Raw genomic sequence first — 18,681 nt, forward strand, 5'->3', positions numbered from 1 at the left:
AATCCAATGGGTTAAGAATAACGCCGCAACCGAGTGTGCGAATGCGAATGAAAATATACAACCACGAACAAATATACAAAAGCACCACGAGAAATTACGTGCACATAACGGCATTCGGGTTCAACAAGCACGTGTCCGCAAATACCCCACCTCTCGGTAAGCTGAAATCCTACAAGTGGTTCAGCCCATCCGCTAGAGTAACAACTCTGACACGGCCAGTATGGCCGCCTCTGGTGCCACAAAAACGTTGCATGGCTTAATTAAACGATGGTGCGCTGAGAAGCATATTTACCAAGTAGCGAAATATTACTGTCTAGAACAGTTATTTGCACTTACAGGCATACCAATAGTTACAAATGAGCTTTTCCCATCATAGCTCATGCTTGCCTCAATATCTTCAAATGTGGAGCTTTACCTTTAATGGGAATGCTCCACATTTCAAGATATTGAGGCAAGCATCAGATACAATAAAAGAAGCCCACTTAAACTATTGGTATATTGTTGAGTGTAAAAGACCACTGTAGACAACACAATTTCTCTATTTAGTCAGCATGTTTCTCAACCCATTCAAAGCCTTGACTGTCGGACATCTAATAATTTTGATGCTTTGTCATACATGGTATGTCTAATGAGTTACGGGCGCAAACCATAATATTTTCACATTGTTTCAAAAGATTTAAAGAAAACTGTCAAAACGATTGTCGTGAAAATGCAACCATGGCTTCCCTGGCCAGGAAGGGGTACGCTCAAACCCTTTTCACTCGTGCACCCCTTAAGGGCGTTTGTAATAGTTTCCAAAGACAACATTACAAAGAATAACAACACAAGGAACACTAAATATTTGTTCAGCTCTAGCGCGGTAACGGGTAATTTATTGACAACATAGATAAAACGACGCATTAATTTGTGCTACCATACGTATGCACTCGTCGTTGCTTTTTCTATCGTCTTCGTAACATAAATAGAGCCGATGAACGCAGCAGCAGTGTACTACGGTGCTGATGTTTATAAATGTCTTGAAGCTGCTCGTACGTAATCATGCTCCTCTCCATTTGAAATATGCCCTTGGTGCAGGCACCTCAAATTGCATCATGCCAGCCCTGTGAAGGATGTCGGCATCAGTGAAAGCAGCTTAATTCTAGCTTTTTGGCTAAATGCAAGACAAAGAAATTGGCGACCATTTGCGTGCAGGTTCCATACTTCATGCCACAACACCATCTAGAAGACAGTTGGAGAAGACTCCAGTGCGGTAAACAAAGCTGTGGCTAAGGTACGCTTATTTTAAAAAAAAATCAAGGCTAATTCTGACATAAACTCTGACGAAGACCATAACTGGAAATCTCCTGGTCATGTAGTGTGGTCCAAACTCTCTTGCGTTAGACGAACTGGTCTCGACACCGTGCTCGACTTTGCTCAGGAATTAAATACGCAGCAACATTGCCACATTCTTGCGTCTCACCTCTCACAGTTTTATCACACAGACATCTAGCATGCACAGCTTTTGTTATGCAAAAATAAGAGCTACAAAAAACTAATAAAGGTGGAGCCATTGATTTATTTGCATACGGGGTTGGCTTAAAAGTCTGGTCAAGCCAGCCCAGACCGATAACAAATATACGTATACATTCACTCACACATTTATCTCCTCCACTGCTCACAGTGCCTGCTACCTACGCACCACTAATGCCACTTCCACTTCATTGTTTAACAACCATGTTGAAAGGTCACTCTCAACGTGATGCAAATTTTGGAAGTGTTTCAAATGGAGGGAGGCATGACTCCGTACGAGCAATTTTCAGCCATTTCTAACCATCACCCGGCAGAGAACACTTTTGTTGCGTTCATCGGCTTTAGTTATGTTACGAAGATTGCAAAGAAGTCAATGGCAAGTCCATGGAACTTGTAGCGCAAATCAGTGCGTCGTTTTATTCGTGTTGTCAATAAATTACGCCAACGCTGCGCTAGAACTAAACAAATATCAAGTCTTCCTTATGTTGGCATTGTTGTCTGGAAAATTTTGCGAACGGTCTTGAGGGGTGAGCAAATGAAAAGGGCTTAAGCGCACGTCCTAGGGGGTGTTAGGGGAATCGTCCTACCTTAAGGGCATATTTCAAAAACATAGTCGGTAAAACCTCAGGACCATTAAGTTTGATAAAAGCGTTGCATGGTGCCACTGCAGCACCAGCAAAACACAGGAATCCAAATTTCAATTATTTGCTAGTCCAAATTGCAGTCAGCGCTTTGGAACGGCACTACACTTTTTTCCTCGTGGTAGTCTCAGATTGCATCTAGGATCCACGACAAAAGTAGTTGCGATCGTCGCCGTCTTGACGACCGCGAAATATGATGAGGGCCAGTGTCAGCTGCAACGGGTAAGAGGTACCATTTTTGAACTATTTTAGCCGCGCATCGTGGGCCTAAAAATGACACCTGTACTGGTATGAATGCCGTCTGTACAAACGAACGTTTGTGACTGGCACGGCAGGCGGCAAGAACCAGTTACCGAGAAGCGCGTAGTTGGAAGTTTGCAACAGTGCGTCACTTTAGACCATGTGATACTCCGTTTCCCAAACCTAACGTTGAGTTCGAAAAGAGCCAAGGTCCTAAATTTCTTTCTCCCGCAGGTCGGCCATTCCAAACCGTAATGCTGAGCTTTTCAGATAGATTTGGAGAAAATTGGTGCTGCCGATCAACTCAGACGCGTCTGGTCTAACAATAAGTGAAAAGTACAAAAAAAGGAGCATGCTTCCTCCAACTTGTTCGGTTACAAGGCATATTACCGTAATAGCTAGCAACTATGTCGAATTCCTAATATTGCATAGCATGCAATTAAAGGAAGTGTTCCACATTTATATAGGGCTTTAAACTGAAATAGCCATATTCAAGACATTTGGGTGCTGTTCACTATCCCGCCCTTCTTAAGACATAAGCTCCTCTAGTTTCTGAGCTACATGCCCGTGGAAGTGGGGAAAGGTATATCGGGAGACAATTTCAAAGTCACCTTGGCATTAATGACGTCATAATAACGTCATTTAAAACCTGCCATTCCAAAAACCATGCGACGATCAAGGCAAAATAATATAATTGTCGAGGCGTTCATATCTGGCGTTTGTTAGCGTGATTGCCTCATGGCCGTCAATCGGCTCTCAATCAATGTTGTGCAGGGTACCATAACGTAATCAAACCAGAACGCATTGAGAAGCATCTTTACTAAACAGAGAATTGTGCTGCCTAGAGAAGTCTTTTCAAATTAAAAAAACATATTTATAGTTATAAGTGGTCTTTTTCTTCAGCATATCTGATGCTTGTCTCAATGTCTGCAGATGTAAATATTTGCCTTTAATGTCCACTTTATCTGGAAATCCCGCTCACGGACACCACATGAGAACGGTTCAACGATAATATTTTTCTTGGCCTTGAACGCCGCATGGCCTATGGGGTGGAAGGACTTGTAAGACATTGCTATGGCATCATGCGGGTCCGAATATGTTTTTAAATAGGCTGCACTGAATAGCCTACACATCTCCACGAGCGTGTGGCTCAGAAGTTAAATAATTTTAGGTCTTAAGGACAGGGCTATGAAATGCACCGAAGGATCTCCAAAGTGGCTATTTCAGCTAAAAATCCCATACAAATATTAAAAACTCCCTTTAAACTGCGCGCAACGCCTCAACGCGCACGGGAAGTTGCTTCCCGTTGCAGAATCGAATACGCTAGCCCCAGCCTGGCGGGAACTGTTTCAAGTCTCACCGTTGTCGAGTGGGGCAGTGGCAGGCTAGATCCACCAACCAGAACGAGTAGATAGCCTGGTGACAAGGTAATGCCTGGAATGAGTGCCTGAAGTCTGAGGAGTGTGGTGCCTGGAAATGCTTGAAAGTCCCAGTGCTGGTCACCAGTTAGCCTATGATTCACACTTTTTCTAATTGTATCTAGTATTTTGCGTGCCCAAGCCGCTTCTATAGCAGCGTTATGATCGTATTGCCTGTGAATAAATATTTATGAAGCACTTCTGCTACAATGACTTGCACTGCGCCCTTTAAATAAAGACGGACACGGTTAATACATTGTTTCATATGGGAATACCCTCTGCAAAGTGGGTCTTATTGGCTAACACAAATGTGATAGCCTCTTGGAGCTCATGTTTCCTTTACGGAGGATGCAATTTGCTCATTGCCCGCCGCATGTAACCCGGTATTTATTCCCGGCTATCTAGAAACAAACGTTTCTTAATTGTTTTGTTCTGTAACATTTAAGGCCAATGCCTGCTGGTGACAACTGAGTGGAATCATCGCGAGGCGTTTGAACACGGTGACATATAAAATAATTTGTAATCCTCACGCTTGTATCTTGCTATTTTTCGATTAATGACAAACGTACACCATGTGTAAGGGCAGGGACATGTGACAATGGGACTTTAATTATCATTAAGGATGTTTAACGGACTAAGTTTAGTCTTCCGTTGAGTCTGCAATCGGGTTGAAATTCCGCTTTCCTGAGCATGTGTCAACCACGCACACGATGGGCCAGTCATGAACCTTGCACGCTGAGCCTGGGAGCCCCAGGAGCCATGAACCGACTCCGATCCAAGACATGAATCCTAGGAATCTGGATCCCATTTACGCGTCAGCTCAGCGGGTTTCGTACTAAGACTGGCGTTCGGGCTCAGTGCCGGTGACAGTTTAAGTACACTGAACGTTGTCATGGCGACAAGAAAGCTCGGCGATTACCGTCATGGGCACCGGCTTTCAATGTATCCAAATGCAGGCCCACATTCCCCGGCACTGATTTTTGGACTCCTAACCAAATCGATCAATTTTTGGACACAATGCTTACATGCACATCGATGTAGGTTGGAACAAAATTTTGGAATTGGTCACATGGGACATCACTATCAGTGAGGTCGCAGTGTTACCATTGAAATTCTGTCAAGAAGGAAGGCGAGATATGAATCTTGAGCTTGAGCTTCCGAACTTCCGTAATTTTCTATCCATGTAGTTAAAACCATCTCAGGCGTAATTCCATCCCTCCAGCAGCAATAACGTATCGCGACGCAAATAAATAGTTAACGTAAACGTACGAAAGGTGTGGCCTATGTGCATTTTTGCAAAATGTCAACGAGCAATCTTTACTTTCCTCATCATTCGCTGTGTATACCAGAGTTTCATGAAGGGAATATCTCCTCCGGCCACACGTGCAAAATATGCGTTTATTTACTACCCTGCTGGACACCGCAAGCAGTCTTGAGTACTAAACGGGCGCATGACACCCCACATGAGAGGCAAGATGAAACTTTCTCAAACGCTACATTCTGAACTTCGGGTTTCGAGGCAACGGCAGGCTTCATGCGTCCAAACGCTCCAGGCGCTTTCCGTCAGCTGCGTTGTGGTCACGACGTTTGTGCAGTAGGCCTCAGCAGGACGTCGTGTATCTGGAACAAAATGTGAAAGATTTGCGACATGTTACCGATGTGGCTGTCCACCACAAACTAGAGTTCACTAGCGCTGCTGCATTATTTGCCCTAAACGGAAATACTTTCGTTCATTTCGTGTCCATTGTTTGTCATGACTGCCGCCACTTCCAAAACTTAGCATATCTGATATGGAGGATGCATCAACTAGTTTCATTTTGTTCCAGTCCGGTACGGCAAAGTACAAGTCGTTGCAGTATGACAAGGGACCGCATCAGGTTAGCATTCAACATCATATTAGATCAACCTCCAAATGCCGAAGCCAAATTATTTGTACCACCACTTCACGTCAAAGTGCCGCTTCACACATTAAGCGGACATCATTTTCAGCATTAGAGAACCTCGAATGCGTAAGACGACTTACAAGGGTTGGTAAGACATTATAAGTGACCTGTGAGGTCAACAGTCAGATAACATATTTCAGATTTATGCTATCTGTTCGGGAATGACCGCCGCTATCGAAGCCATTTCCTTCTGAAGAAAATACAAGAAAGGAATATTTTTTTTTAAATTGTTCTTTTAATTTCTTCAGCCCGACTATAAGATCCTGGAATAATGAGGATACATTTCATCAACCGCTGAAGATGATAGGAGGTGGAATACCCGAGGCGGTACTGGGTTAATAACAATGACTCGAACAAGGCACGTGACCATCCAATATTGTCGCAAATGAGGGAGGGGCTCGCAGCATTGCTGGCGACCCAAACGAATAGCATGATAAGCCGCAAACAAATGTGTGTGAGTTGAGCTAATGATTAGGACATACGTGTTTCTGCCACCCTCCACCAGAAATGTTGATTTCTTATCACGCCGTTTGCGTCAGTTTCCTAACCCAACATGTGTGCTTAAATCTGCGCAGTGTTGCTTCTCACACCAAAGGTTCTACGTTCATGCTGCAACAAAACTCCTACCGGCAGGAACGCTACGACGTTACTTCTACTGTCAAACGTATGCACAACGATAGTGCTGCATGACAAAACTGCTCTGCAAAATTTATGCTCGTCAGTACTTCTGCTCCAAAGCCCTATGCACTCATCACGTATACATCAGTTTATTTCTACTACAAAGACTTACAAACGACATAAGTCCTACACAACAAAAATTATGCCTCAAAAACTTACATCCGCCATTACCTCTACTGCAAAAACTTATACAGCTATTACTTGTACGCTGCATTTCTTCTACCGCCAAGACCTAAAGGCACATTAGTATTATAGCAAATATTTGTGGTCAAGTCTACCGTAGAAGTAATGACTAGTGTATGCTTTTTCAGTATAAGTTTAATCGTATAGTACTCATGTCGTGTATCCGTTTTTGCCATGAAAGTATTGTCGCGTTTAAGTGAAGGTTGCATAAATCTTTGCTGTATGAGTACTGGCCAGCGTAAGTTCTTGCAATAGAAATTTCGTCGTGTAGCACTCATGCTGTGAGTGATTTTTGCATTGATGTGATATCACGTACAAGTAAAGACTATAATATTTTGCAGTAGATGTGATGACGTGAATAAGTTTTTGAAGCATAAGTTTTGTCATCTACCACTCATGTCACGTGTAAGGCTTTTTGGTAGAAGTCATGTCGCGTATAACTTGTCTGTTGAAGTTTTTGCGGTAGGAGTAATATCGCCATAGCTGATGTCGTAGCACTCCTGTCGATAGGAGGGTTTGCCGTGGCGCTAATGTCATGGCACCACACCGAAAGACACGGGCCGCTGCGACAAGAACAGCCTTCAGCTGTGGGGCTGGCAGTGACGCAGTCCGCACGAACGCTACCGTCAGCGGATGACCCGGGACAGACAGCCCCGTGGGCCAAGAGAGCCAACCTGGACATGAAGCGGAGTCTCGAGCAGGTGCACCACGGTCTCGACCACGTCTTCCACCTGTAGCGCCTTCATGCGGGTGAACACGTTCAGCTGCTGCTCCGGCCGACCTGACATCTTGGCCAGGAACTGCGTCTCCACAAGTCCGGGGCTCACCGACTGCCGACAACCGGCCACCGACCATCAGCGGGACCGAAGGAGGCTGGGAAGGGCAGACCGCTGATGCGTCGCACCGGTTCGGTACAAACGCAGGGCCTTCATGAACGCCAGCATTTCCCAAGTGCCATGGAAAGGTCACCAGTGAGCCGACGATGAATTTCGTCAAGAATACTAAAAAACCGATATGCAATGAATACCGCTCTGTTTATGTTCTTATAAAGGTGCATACCCGGTCCTTAAAGGAAATGTTCCATATTTCAACGTAATGAAGCAGCCATCAGATACGATGAAATAATTTCACTTATAATTATCGGTATTGCATATGCAAATGATGGCTTTCAAGATTCGACAGTCGCTCCTAGTATTCAAATTTAGATTCGCATTGTGTTCGACTTTTTAAGATCCAAAATTTGCAGGATTCCAACCTTTTCGAATATTTTCAAACGCTAAAACTTCATGCCATAGGCGGTTTTCACGCTTAATCCCGACTGAAAGAGATGCATGTGACTCCGAAGATTACGGTGTCCCGGAAACAGTTACGAAAATAGAAACATTTACGAAAACGTAATGCGACGGGTCAAACGTGACTTCACCGTGGACATAACCAAGGCTTCCCCACGCTTTGATTACTGGGCACTAATTGCTTAGCTTCTTGGGTAAACCACCACTTTTTGGAGCGGTTAGTCCTTGAAGCATATTAGTCAAGCTTTGCTGTAAGCCGAATAGTTTGTTGGCCTGGTACTTGAGTGGTCAGCATTGCCAATTATTTCTTGATAATGACGCTGAACCAGTGCTCCTTAACTTGTTGAGCTTCGATCATTATCAGCATTGTGTACCGGAGTTCGGAAAACCCAGAAGCTTTAGGCCTTTTTTGTACATTTCAAGCTGGTTTTCTTCTCTTGTAAAACAAAAAACTTATACTCCATCCGGGATTTTACGCCAGAGATTACATGCTTGAAGAGAGCTGAACACATATGATGATGATAATATAAACGATGACGGGTGGATGGATGCATACATGACGATGATGATGAGGACAGATGGGTAGATGCCCCACAGGAGGCTACGCACGCTGATCCGAGCGCTGGGCAGTGTCTTGCTCAGCTCCAGCCGCATGCTCTCGGTTAGCGCCCGCACAGCGTGCTTCGTGGCCGAGTAGAAGTGGAACTTGGAGGGCACCGGATGCATGTGACCCGATTCGCTGCAAACAAGCATCACACGAGTGTCAGCTAATTCGGAAATGCCTGATGGATTTAGCCGTTACCGGGCGGTGGGGGTATTTTTCTCCTCCTTGACTTTTTACTTTATCGTCGTTTCTCCTCCCAGGAACCAACGGAATGGTCACCGCCGATTCAAGTGTAAATCGCCAGACCCGGATTCACGACGTGGGATATATCACTGTTGCTATCCTCAAGGTCGCCGCTGCCGCCGAAAATCGGATGGCGTTAAAGGTTTTGATATTTGCGATCGCTGGTTGCTTGTATCTAGAGGCCAACTTGGGCACCCAGAACTTATTCAAGTGCTGGTGTGACGGCTGGCCATGACACAAAGCAAATCTTAGATCACTGAAGCCTGCTGCATGGGAGAGCGGAAACAGTTCACCAGACCAACATGTGATATTACAGATGTTGGTCGTTGACAATTAACCAGGGCATCAATTATCGGCAATGTCTTTGAAACGTTTAAGGCGGCATAACATCCGTTATACACCGATCAAAGTAAAATAGCGGTCTGGCAGATGAATAGTTAATGATATGTCTATACAACAGGATGGCGTAAGTAGTACACAGCGTATTTATAGGCCCATGTTCATATATCTCTGAAACAGGTTGGCGTAGGTAGTACACAGCGTATTTATATGCCCATGTTCATATATCTCTGAAACAGGATGGCGCAAGTAGTACACAGCGTATTTATAGGCCCATGTTCATATATCTCTGAAACAGGATGGCGTAAGGAGTACACAGCGCAATTATGGCACCGAGATAAAAGCCTGCAACTTCCAAAATACTGAGCCATCCCTGCACTTTCTGTTGGATCCATCAGTAGATCAGGAAGATGTCCGAATGCGTAGTATGCAAAACAATACCCGTAATTCGAAAACTCAAGTCAAGTTCACACTATAACGCAAAGTCGACTTAGTATGACCATGTAACCTACGCTGTAAGTGGCTGCTTTTCTGATACTTCATGATGCGACACATGCAGTCTTCAGATTGCGAGAACACATACTGTTTATTTATTGCAATGCGACGTCAGAAAGTCAACGGAGCACGTTGTTATCTATGATGATCTAGACTTAGGCCAACGGGACCCAACTTGACCCCTGCTGACCTTGGGCAGTCTGCCTGAACCCACTACCACGACAGTGTCACGGCGAATAAAAACCGAAATGAATGAGGCTTAATTATGAGCCAATTGTAGTGTGAGCACACAAGCATTGTTTTCACATGATCTAGCATGATCTAGTCCAACAGATTTTGCCACAGGATAAGTTCGATGTTTTTCTGTGTCTGCCGGATGCATCACGTTAATGGTGTACTTTGATCGGTCGTTGCACCAAGGAAATCAAAAGAACCAAAAATGTGCATCGTACTTTGCCAAACACGAGTTCACAGGTGATCTCAGTGATGAGGATGCCTGACATGGGATGTGTGTAAATTCTGTTTTTATCTTGTTTCACTTACTGTTCGGGACATCAGGAGGAGGCGATATCTGCAGACAGGATCGAGGAAAGTTCGCCATGATTGACGGGAGGTGTTCAGAGGCACAGAGGCATCAGTAGTTTAGTGGTTCAAAATAATCTTAATAGGGGAAAGCCTGGATGGGTCTCGGACCGACGTAGCAGCGGTGTCACCTGTTGATGTGGATGATGTAGCCGTCCGTGACGCCTGTCTCCTGCATAGTTTGCACAGCCAGCTGGGTGCAGAAGCAGAGGGCCACGATATTGATGTTTGCCATCGTCCTCCATTCCTCAACAGTGCCGTCTGTGAAGCAAACCCGAGTGATCATCACTAGCAGCCGGAACCTCGACGAGCGCGCCAAAAGTGGCCACGTTCGCTGCTTGCCTGGGCATGCACTATTACACTGCTGTGCCTCGAAATTAATGTGAACGTGCACCAGGGATGATTATGAAATACAACAATAAAAAATCAGAAGTAAATACATTGTGAATCCAGTTATTTGCTGAAGACACCGGCACTCTGCATGCATGAAGCCGAACGATCTTGGGCCAAATTGTACGCGTGATAATTGAAAAGGAATGAGGTTGGGGTCAGGAAACATCTGTTTAAGTTTCATACTTAGAAAAGGGCACAATATCCTGGCTCAGATGCTACATTTCATTTTAAGACCAGACCGCTCGGGATGCTGCCATATTTCTGCGCGAAACTTTGCACTCCACGCGCTCGGGTGGTGGTCAATTTGACCCACCCCTCAAGGTTTCTCCGGAATGGTTTCCGGACGGTGCGATGACGTCGTTTCACATTTTGCATAGTTGTGGACAATTGAATATCGGATGGTTTACTATCAAAAAGCTGCATGCACCTTGTAAAGTCGGTAACCTGCGTAAGGGGTCAAAATCAGGCCATAGATTCAGCGAAGACAATTTATAGGAAACGTTCAATCTGATGCAACAAGTGTTAGATGAAACCATACATCTCTGAGATAGTTCCTTAGGCAGCAAAACAATTCAGGGAACTAATTCCATTGGCCTTGTTTAGGCATGCAGATCAGACCAAGGTCAAAACCGACCTCTTTTATTTCTCCAAGAGCCTGCTGTTTATAGTAGTTTTTGGTGCTTATTAAAAATTTATTGGTAACAAGAACCGCATTGTACATATTTCATGGAATTACACACGGTCAAAATAGGTCCCTGATGTAAAATGACCCAGGTCAACATATTGTTTTTAGGGACATCCTGCCTAGAAAGTGACACTTCTTTAAATGCAAAACTTAAAGCGGTCTCGTATCACTCGGTTGCCATGTCCATCGAAGGTCAAATAAAGTCCATGATCTTAACTAAGCGCCAGCCATGTTTTGCTTAGATCAGGTATCTAGGTTCTGGGGATACTTTGGACACATCTGGGATTTGACCTTGTTTGAGCTTACTCGACTCAAAGATCATGACCAAGGAGCCTTAAATTCCTACGCAAGTGAGTTTTTGTACAGGCCAACACACCGTGGGAATTTCGTTTCTGCAACTTTCTTAGTTTTTCAGGTCTCAGGGGATCAAACTGACCCCTGCCCGAACTGAGGGCACTCAACCGGCCACCCGGGCGCGTGTTTACATGGACCCCATGAAAGGCCAGTATCACTGCCATCTACCGACGTTACCGCGACGTTATGTGTCGCAGCGGTGTAGCGTATTGAACTGAGGCTTTAAACATGGCTGAAAGCACTAATATTTTCGTTGATCTGCGCGTGCTTGGTTGAAAACAACTCATTATCAATAATAGATTTGTCTTCTTGCTAGGAATAATATAAGCTCAGCGTTTTCTGGTGGGCTCAATCCCTTTCAAACACGCCATAGAAAGCATACACAGCTGTGTAGACCTGTTGCGTTATGGTCCTATAGCCATGTGTTGCATGCATCACAAATAAACGAACATGTCACAACCTCGTTTGATCTCCTTACACAACGTGGCCACATTGCGGTAACTTCAGTGCATGCCAAGAGCAGATACGGCGGCTAGAATCAGCAGCTAGAATCAGCAGCGCTCTGCGGCTAGAATCAGCAGCTAGAATCAGCAGCGCTCTGCGGCTAGAATCAGCAGCGCTCTGCGGCTAGAATCAGCAGCTAGAATCAGCAGCGCTCTGCGGCTAGAATCAGCAGCTAGAATCAGCAGCGCTCTGCGGCTAGAATCAGCAGCTAGAATCAGCAGCGCTCTGCGGCTAGAATCAGCAGCTAGAATCAGCAGCTAGAATCAGCAGCTAGAATCAGCAGCACTCTGCGGCTAGAATCAGCAGCACTCTGAGCTGTACTATTATGCTCAGCTGGGGATTCTTTTAGCGCTCCGTGTAATAGTGCCCAATGACGAACGCCATACACCAGAAAAGAACGCACAGTCCTACCCGATAGGTGAATGGTTAGAGCGTCATATTCCAAAGTGCATTCCGAAGCGAGGGCCTCTCTAACACGACAGTGTGGTGCGTTATACGGTCGTAGACCAGACGTTGTTCCGCCGACAGCGTCTGCGGCTGGATAGGCCCGCGCAGGGCACACGGAAGTAACCGATCGCAGCAGTGCATGCCCTGCACCCATAGGAGGCCAGGCACACATGACCATCCAGGAGCGCAGACCTCACGTCAGCACCCAGCAGGCAGGGTCCCACGCAAGCATCCGACGGGCAAGGTCCCACGCAAGCACCCAGCGACGCACGTCCCACGATATACCCACGGCGCAGGTCCCAAGCCGGCATCAAGCAGCGCGGGCTTCGCGTACCAAGAAGTGATGAGTTGAAGGCCAGACCGGCGTTGTTGATGAGGATGTCGACCGAGCCCCACTCGGCCACGACCTGGCTGAAGAAGGCTCGCACCTGGTCCTCTTGGGCCAGGTCGCAGGTCACCGCGAGGAACCGGGCCTGGTCAGTCCCCAAGGACTGCTTCAGCGTCTGTCGCCAGGACGATGGTTACTGGTGTGGTAAGGCTCGCGGACCGCAAAGACCGTTCTGCCTCCGCAAGATCATGTCACCAGCGACAGACGCTAACCCCGTGTAACGCTAATCGACGCGGGCTTTGCATCCATCGTCCCTGCCGTATGTGCACGCGCTGTGCGAGACACCTGTCGGGCGCGCGTCCGGCGGAAGAATGACGCAGCCGTTAGACGAGACCCGGCTGAGCGCGCCAGTGACGTGCTGTTGGACACCATGCCCCTGGTGGAGGCTTTTGCCTTTGATTTTGATTACATCACTGACGACATGACGAGTCATGTCGAGTGACGGAGTACCCTTCAGCGCTTGAGAACTGGAATACGCTCAACCACTGCGCACATGTGGATTCACGTGGCGGACATGTAGATTCAGTCCAAGAAACCGACTGACCGTGCGTGCTGACCGCGCGCACTTGCGCCGACTCGTCAGCGACGGCCAACCAGTCATCGGCGAAAAGAAGGCAGGGCTGGTGCGGGTAGAGGCGGCCGTGTGGCGACTTTGCACGGCCAAACCGCACGCAATTTTTTTCCGTTGAGCTGGAACTAGTATACTTGGGTGGTACGATCAGATATTGCACAACAAGCTAATTTAGCAAAGGTTGCCAAAATCATCCTTTCAAAAAATGTTTAGTTGATTTTTTTGCCAGCCCATCCATCCATTAGCTACCAATTGGTGTTAGTCAAGCATCTTTTCTGGCGAGTTGAAAGGTGGTTAATCGTATTTCTCCTTCCAAAAAGATAAGAGCAACCCTCTAATAATTATTGCGCCAGGTTTTTCTCGCCCTTTTCGACCCGATTCTTGAGAGACTCTTGAGAGAGCCATATGAGGCTGCCTATTTCATCACCAACTTTTCCTTTATGCATCGAGAGAGCGGAAACCGACAACATACAGCTTTTTACCTGGCAGAATAGAAACCAGCTCTATCGGACAAGTAGCTTGGGCTTTGTCTCGCGGCTCATGCAAAATAAGTGGTACATGTCTAATGAGCGCCGCCTGGCGATCCATGCATAGCTCATCGCATTTGAACTCACGTGGTATACGCTGACTGTCCTCCGGTGTATGCACTTTCAGGAGCATGCACCGGGGGGTGGGGGGCGCAACTTGCTGCTATCCGTCCATTAAAATGAATTATCCACCAAAACCAAAGGATCCAAGACCAATTATCCACCAAAACCAAGTTTGGTGGTTTCGAATGGCATTAAGTTCTACTCGGGTATTGCAAGCTTTACATACACTTGGGCCTTCAAAAGCTATCTGAAAACCTGACACATTAGTTCAAAACTTTGTTAACTTGACGTAAAGATGTATGTTTTGTTGTTACATGACAGATGAGTTAGCCCCGAAACCAAGTAGATCAAAGCAATAGGACGCCAACAGTAACAACTTGTTTTCTGGAAATGGCTTCATGCTCACGAAATCCTTTCGTGCGTAAATTCATGTTCCAAAAGCCACGGCGGTGTTGCTACGTGTTCCTGCAGAATCAGCTGAGCAATGCTGTCCAAATTTAAGACGTCCATATAAAAGTCTCGAATGGTGGAGTTAAGTGATTCGGACTGTTTTAGTACGCAATGACCTTGATTAAGAAATCACTGCCTTCGACATGTATTGAAAACTACCTTAGTTTCGACGCTAATGATTCCGACGCTAATCATAGTCCAAGGTAGCGAAGTTTATGAGCAGTGGCGTATCTCTAATAGTACTCTAGCTTATTTTCAGCCGAAATAAATGCAGAAGACTACATTTCATTTCAGAAAGGAGGCCTCTAGAATCCCTCTAACCCTGCTAAGTGCAAGTCGTTTACCATGACTATGAGGCGTGCAGCCGTCTATTCATTGTAGGGTCCATGCCATTAGTCTGGGGCGACTGGAAGCCGTGGGCGACTTGGCTGATGGTCTTATATCCCAGACCAAGCTTTGCCAGACACATCGACTCAAGTACTTAAATACCAACCAAGACCGAGGCCGTGATGAATGGTCTCGTTGCGCTCCAGGCAGATGGGCTGGAGACATGTGGTTTTAGACGTACCTAGAGCCTTTTTAGTACGGTCATCTTTTCCATGTTAGGATATTGCTGTGTCAACTGACAGCGTACAGCGAAAGCAAACTGAAACAGGGTGGAAACAGTATGGCATCGATTCCTTACATGAATGGGATATCCCGCGCACTCGTTCGCCGTGCCTATGTCTTGAGCCTGTACAAACGTGCTCCACACGTTCCGCCGCGTCACGCCGTTGAAAAGCAGACGCCGCCTACTAGATTTTAGCTTTCCTTGTTGCAGTTGGCGTAACAAGGAGACCAGGAAGAGCTCTAGGTGTTATGGTCTTGCCATTCCAAAGGGCTGACATGATCGACGAAGGCGTTCTGCTGGCATTCCAACAAATATCAACGAGATGTTACCGAAATGCCTAATGCGTATTTCTGTGTTGATTTCTTATGAGAATCCCGCTCCAAACTTGCAAGGTGCATAACAAACACTGTATATGACAAGCATTTGCCTACCGAATTTCCTTAGGTATCTTTTTCAAACAATGAATTAATGGGACACCGAAGACTGACATACAACACCGAGATTAACACCCATTCGTTTAGCGTTCACGCCCCAAGCTGGTGGATGAATGTCCTGTCCGGTGATGACCAGTGACGCGCACTTGTAACATCAGGACTGTATCTGGCGTTTGGACCTCTGACTTGGACTGTCAGTGGGACTTGAGCCTGTTGCCAATAGATGAAAATAAACTGAACTTAGTACCAAACGTCACCGTAAAAAGACACTCCGACGGCCGACCTGATGTACGATTGATCATGAACGTTGCCTTCGGCCCGGCCAGACTTGCCTGCAGTTTCTCCGAGCTGCGAGCACAGCCGGCGACTCTGACCCCTGCCTGGACCAGGGCCCGGACCAGGGCTTCACCGATGCCGGAGCTGACGCCGGTGATAACGGCAACACGGCCCCTGTACCTCTCCATTGTGCACGAGCGTCCTGCCGGAAAGGAAGGCGCGCCGGAATCACGCCGTGTCGAAACCAATCCATGTCGTCGATGATTCAGCGCCGCTTGGCCAGATCACATCCAGAGCTGGTCATGCGTTCGCTTAAAAAATTCTCATGAGCTGCTGAACGCAAATGGAAGGTGAGGTGGTCAGCTGTGAAGACAAATAACTGCAAGGCCATAAATGACTGGGAGGTTTGCCTGGCAACTTCGCACAGCATATGACAACTGTAAGATAATGAACAGGCTCAACTCTGTCAAATGTCTGGGGCGGAACTGCTATCCCTTTCCTTGGGCATATTCATGAATCTATTCATGTAACTGTTGGTCTCTAGTGCAGCATTGCCACATTGGAGCCACATTTTGCCGTCATTAGTCACCTCAACGTGCGAAACAAGTGACAGATGACCGGTTGTGCAATGCTCGGGCTATGGAACTGGCTACAGCCCCGAAAATCCCGCCGGGCCGACGGGCACGGCTTCAGCCCAGCCAATGGCGCCTCGGCTATAGGCTCGTTATAAGTATGCCTTCTGCAAAATAACGTCGATGGACTGTTTGTCACCGTCACGCCTTGCAGCGCCGTAAGGTGGGCGACGTGAGGACATAGTTGTTTTCGTCGTGCAGACGACACAAACACGTTAGAGAATGGGCGCTGATGTCCTCGGAAATCTATGCAAATGGATCCTATCAGCGCACCGAAATGTGTATCTTGTATCGCATTTAGCAAGGTGAGTTCACTGATGGGGCGTCCGCGCTAATTCACGAATCCTGTTGCTTAAAAATTCGCTGGCTATGGGCTTAGGCAAGCCTTGCCAATCTCATTCAACACAACGCATCCTTTTGTTGTCCTAGTGTGACCGTAACAAAAAAACACACGGAACGCACCCTTTGAGGGTAGCTATTGGTTGTCACGATCCAGGGTGAAAGTCTGTGTAGCGTTTATTTACCAGTCTCTCTTGGTTTCGGGCACTGGGCGTGATATGTGAGAATGGGTCTCAAGAGCCGACATCGGCCACTTCCTGGCCAATTACTGACATTGCTATCGGCCAGAGATTGTTGGGCTCACTCAGGTTTGGTGATGTGCCTGTCTCGTGTCGACACCCCCCGGTTTGTCCAGACAGGAATCTGATCTCGACCTATGCTTCATTTTTCGGTTGCCTTTTCGCAACCGTCACGTTTCAGCTTTACGTTTCCATGTTAACTAAACGGGCGACGTGAAATTTGGGAACATCGCAGCATGACAGTAAAAATCGGCCTGAAACCTCGAGCTTCCACCTGAAAACAGAGAACAGTTGGCGGTAGGTGCTTCGAAAATGTTCCAGCGCAACTTTCAAGAATTTTGACAGTTGTTGCCAAAAGCTGCATGGCGGTGCGGTCAGCTGATATAAAGATAAGAGCCTGTCATGACCACGGCTGGCCCGGCTGGAGCGCCCAGAACATATCTGGCTAGTTGATGTTGAGACAAGCTCAACCTACTGCCTTGCTGTGAGCTATTCCTACGAATTGAGATCTGTAAGACTTAAGGCCTTTGCTTCTTGGTTTGTTCGCCCTCCCCCTTCACCGCCCCTTCACCCCCCTCCTCCATCCCCTCCCCCACTTCACCTCCGCCCCCTTCCCCCCTCCACCATGATTTTCCCAAACCACGGGGTTGCTAAAGGCATGGAGAACCGGAAAACTCGCGTTTGGCAGAATGTTTTTTTCCGTCGAACCAACACTGCCATGAATTATTTTATGAAAGTCCCACTACGCCGCTGGCACTAGAATTCAGGTCACAGCCTTGCTCCGCGATGTCTGAAACTAGTCAATGATATGTTGTGCCGACCCCTGCGAAGCTGCCCATGTCCCCGGGATGGGCGCGCTGAACACCGCGGCACCAGCTCTCCGGCTCGTGCCCCGCGACGCAGCACAGCATCGGCTCACCTCCGACAGGCGTGGGCTGACCAGCGGCGGGGCGGCTCTGACTGCGAGCGGGCGGAGGACCCGGCAGGTCAAAGCGCGGCAGCTCGCCTGGCGAGCAGCGGGGTCTGCCGGCTGGCGGCGGGGGACGAGACAAGTGCGCGCGTGCCGACGCACCGCGACCTTAACCGGCGGCTGCGTTTAACGGCTGATTGGCGCGCCTGATTCGACGGTAACGAGCAGCGAGCTACTTAGCTGCGCACGTGAGCAGCCGAAGATCGGGGCCAACACCTGCCGGCCGTGGCCCGTCGACAGCTCACTTATCGTCTGCTGCGGCACCTCATCCGTCGTTATACGCTGCCTCCCTGATGGCCGCTCACAGCTGCGGATTGGCGTAGCTGTAGTCGTCTGCTGGCTATGCATGTCGACCGGTGACTTCGGAGCAAGGGCTAGTTGATCGCAGCGATGGACGCGGGGTGGCCAGCGCAACCACGTCCCGAATTTCGCGGAAATGTAGTCGTTGAGTGGAATCCTTGTGAAACCCGGTGACCCATGGCAGTGATAGATCCCGGTGGAATCGGAAGCGGTCCAGCGGCGATGGCGCACGTGGTGCCTTGTCACAAGCAGGGCTGCTGTTGGCGAAGTGAGGGGTGGGACTGCTCGAGGGATTTTCGGGCCCGCGGCCTCCTAGTTTTGAAAACCGGCTT

The 18,681-nt window shown here is 47.5% G+C and overlaps 1 protein-coding gene across 1 annotated transcript; it reads right to left on the reverse strand.

Moving 5' to 3' along the window:
- Positions 1–5,180: 5,180 nt before the first annotated feature.
- On the reverse strand, positions 5,181–18,106 carry LOC119092040 (dehydrogenase/reductase SDR family member 11). The gene is made up of 7 exons (XM_037214995.1): positions 17,999–18,106; positions 15,926–16,071; positions 12,885–13,053; positions 10,299–10,428; positions 8,514–8,643; positions 7,287–7,442; positions 5,181–5,428 (listed from the first exon to the last, which is right to left on the reverse strand). The coding sequence occupies exons 2-7, from the start codon at positions 16,055–16,057 to the stop codon at positions 5,387–5,389; spliced, it is 759 nt and encodes a 252-aa protein (XP_037070890.1). The 5' UTR covers positions 16,058–16,071; positions 17,999–18,106; the 3' UTR covers positions 5,181–5,386.
- Between the last annotated feature and the right edge of the window lie 575 nt (positions 18,107–18,681).

The sequence above is a fragment of the Pollicipes pollicipes genome, unplaced genomic scaffold (assembly GCF_011947565.3).
Source record: "Pollicipes pollicipes isolate AB1234 unplaced genomic scaffold, Ppol_2.1 Scaffold_3447;HRSCAF=4054_pilon_pilon_pilon, whole genome shotgun sequence".
NCBI classification, from domain to species: Eukaryota; Metazoa; Arthropoda; class Thecostraca; order Pollicipedomorpha; family Pollicipedidae; genus Pollicipes; species Pollicipes pollicipes.

Bases quoted from the DNA above. Each gene is read 5' to 3' on its own strand.
- LOC119092040 (XM_037214995.1), bottom strand. From the start codon at position 16,057: ATGGAGAGGTACAGGGGCCGTGTTGCCGTTATCACCGGCGTCAGCTCC. The intron at 7,443-8,513 runs GTGCGTAGCCTC...GGTTGTCGGCAG, and splicing joins TGCCCAGCGCTCGGATCAGC to TCGGTGAGCCCCGGACTTGT. The intron at 5,429-7,286 runs GTTGGCTCTCTT...ATTTTGTTCCAG, and splicing joins AGACTCCGCTTCATGTCCAG to ATACACGACGTCCTGCTGAG.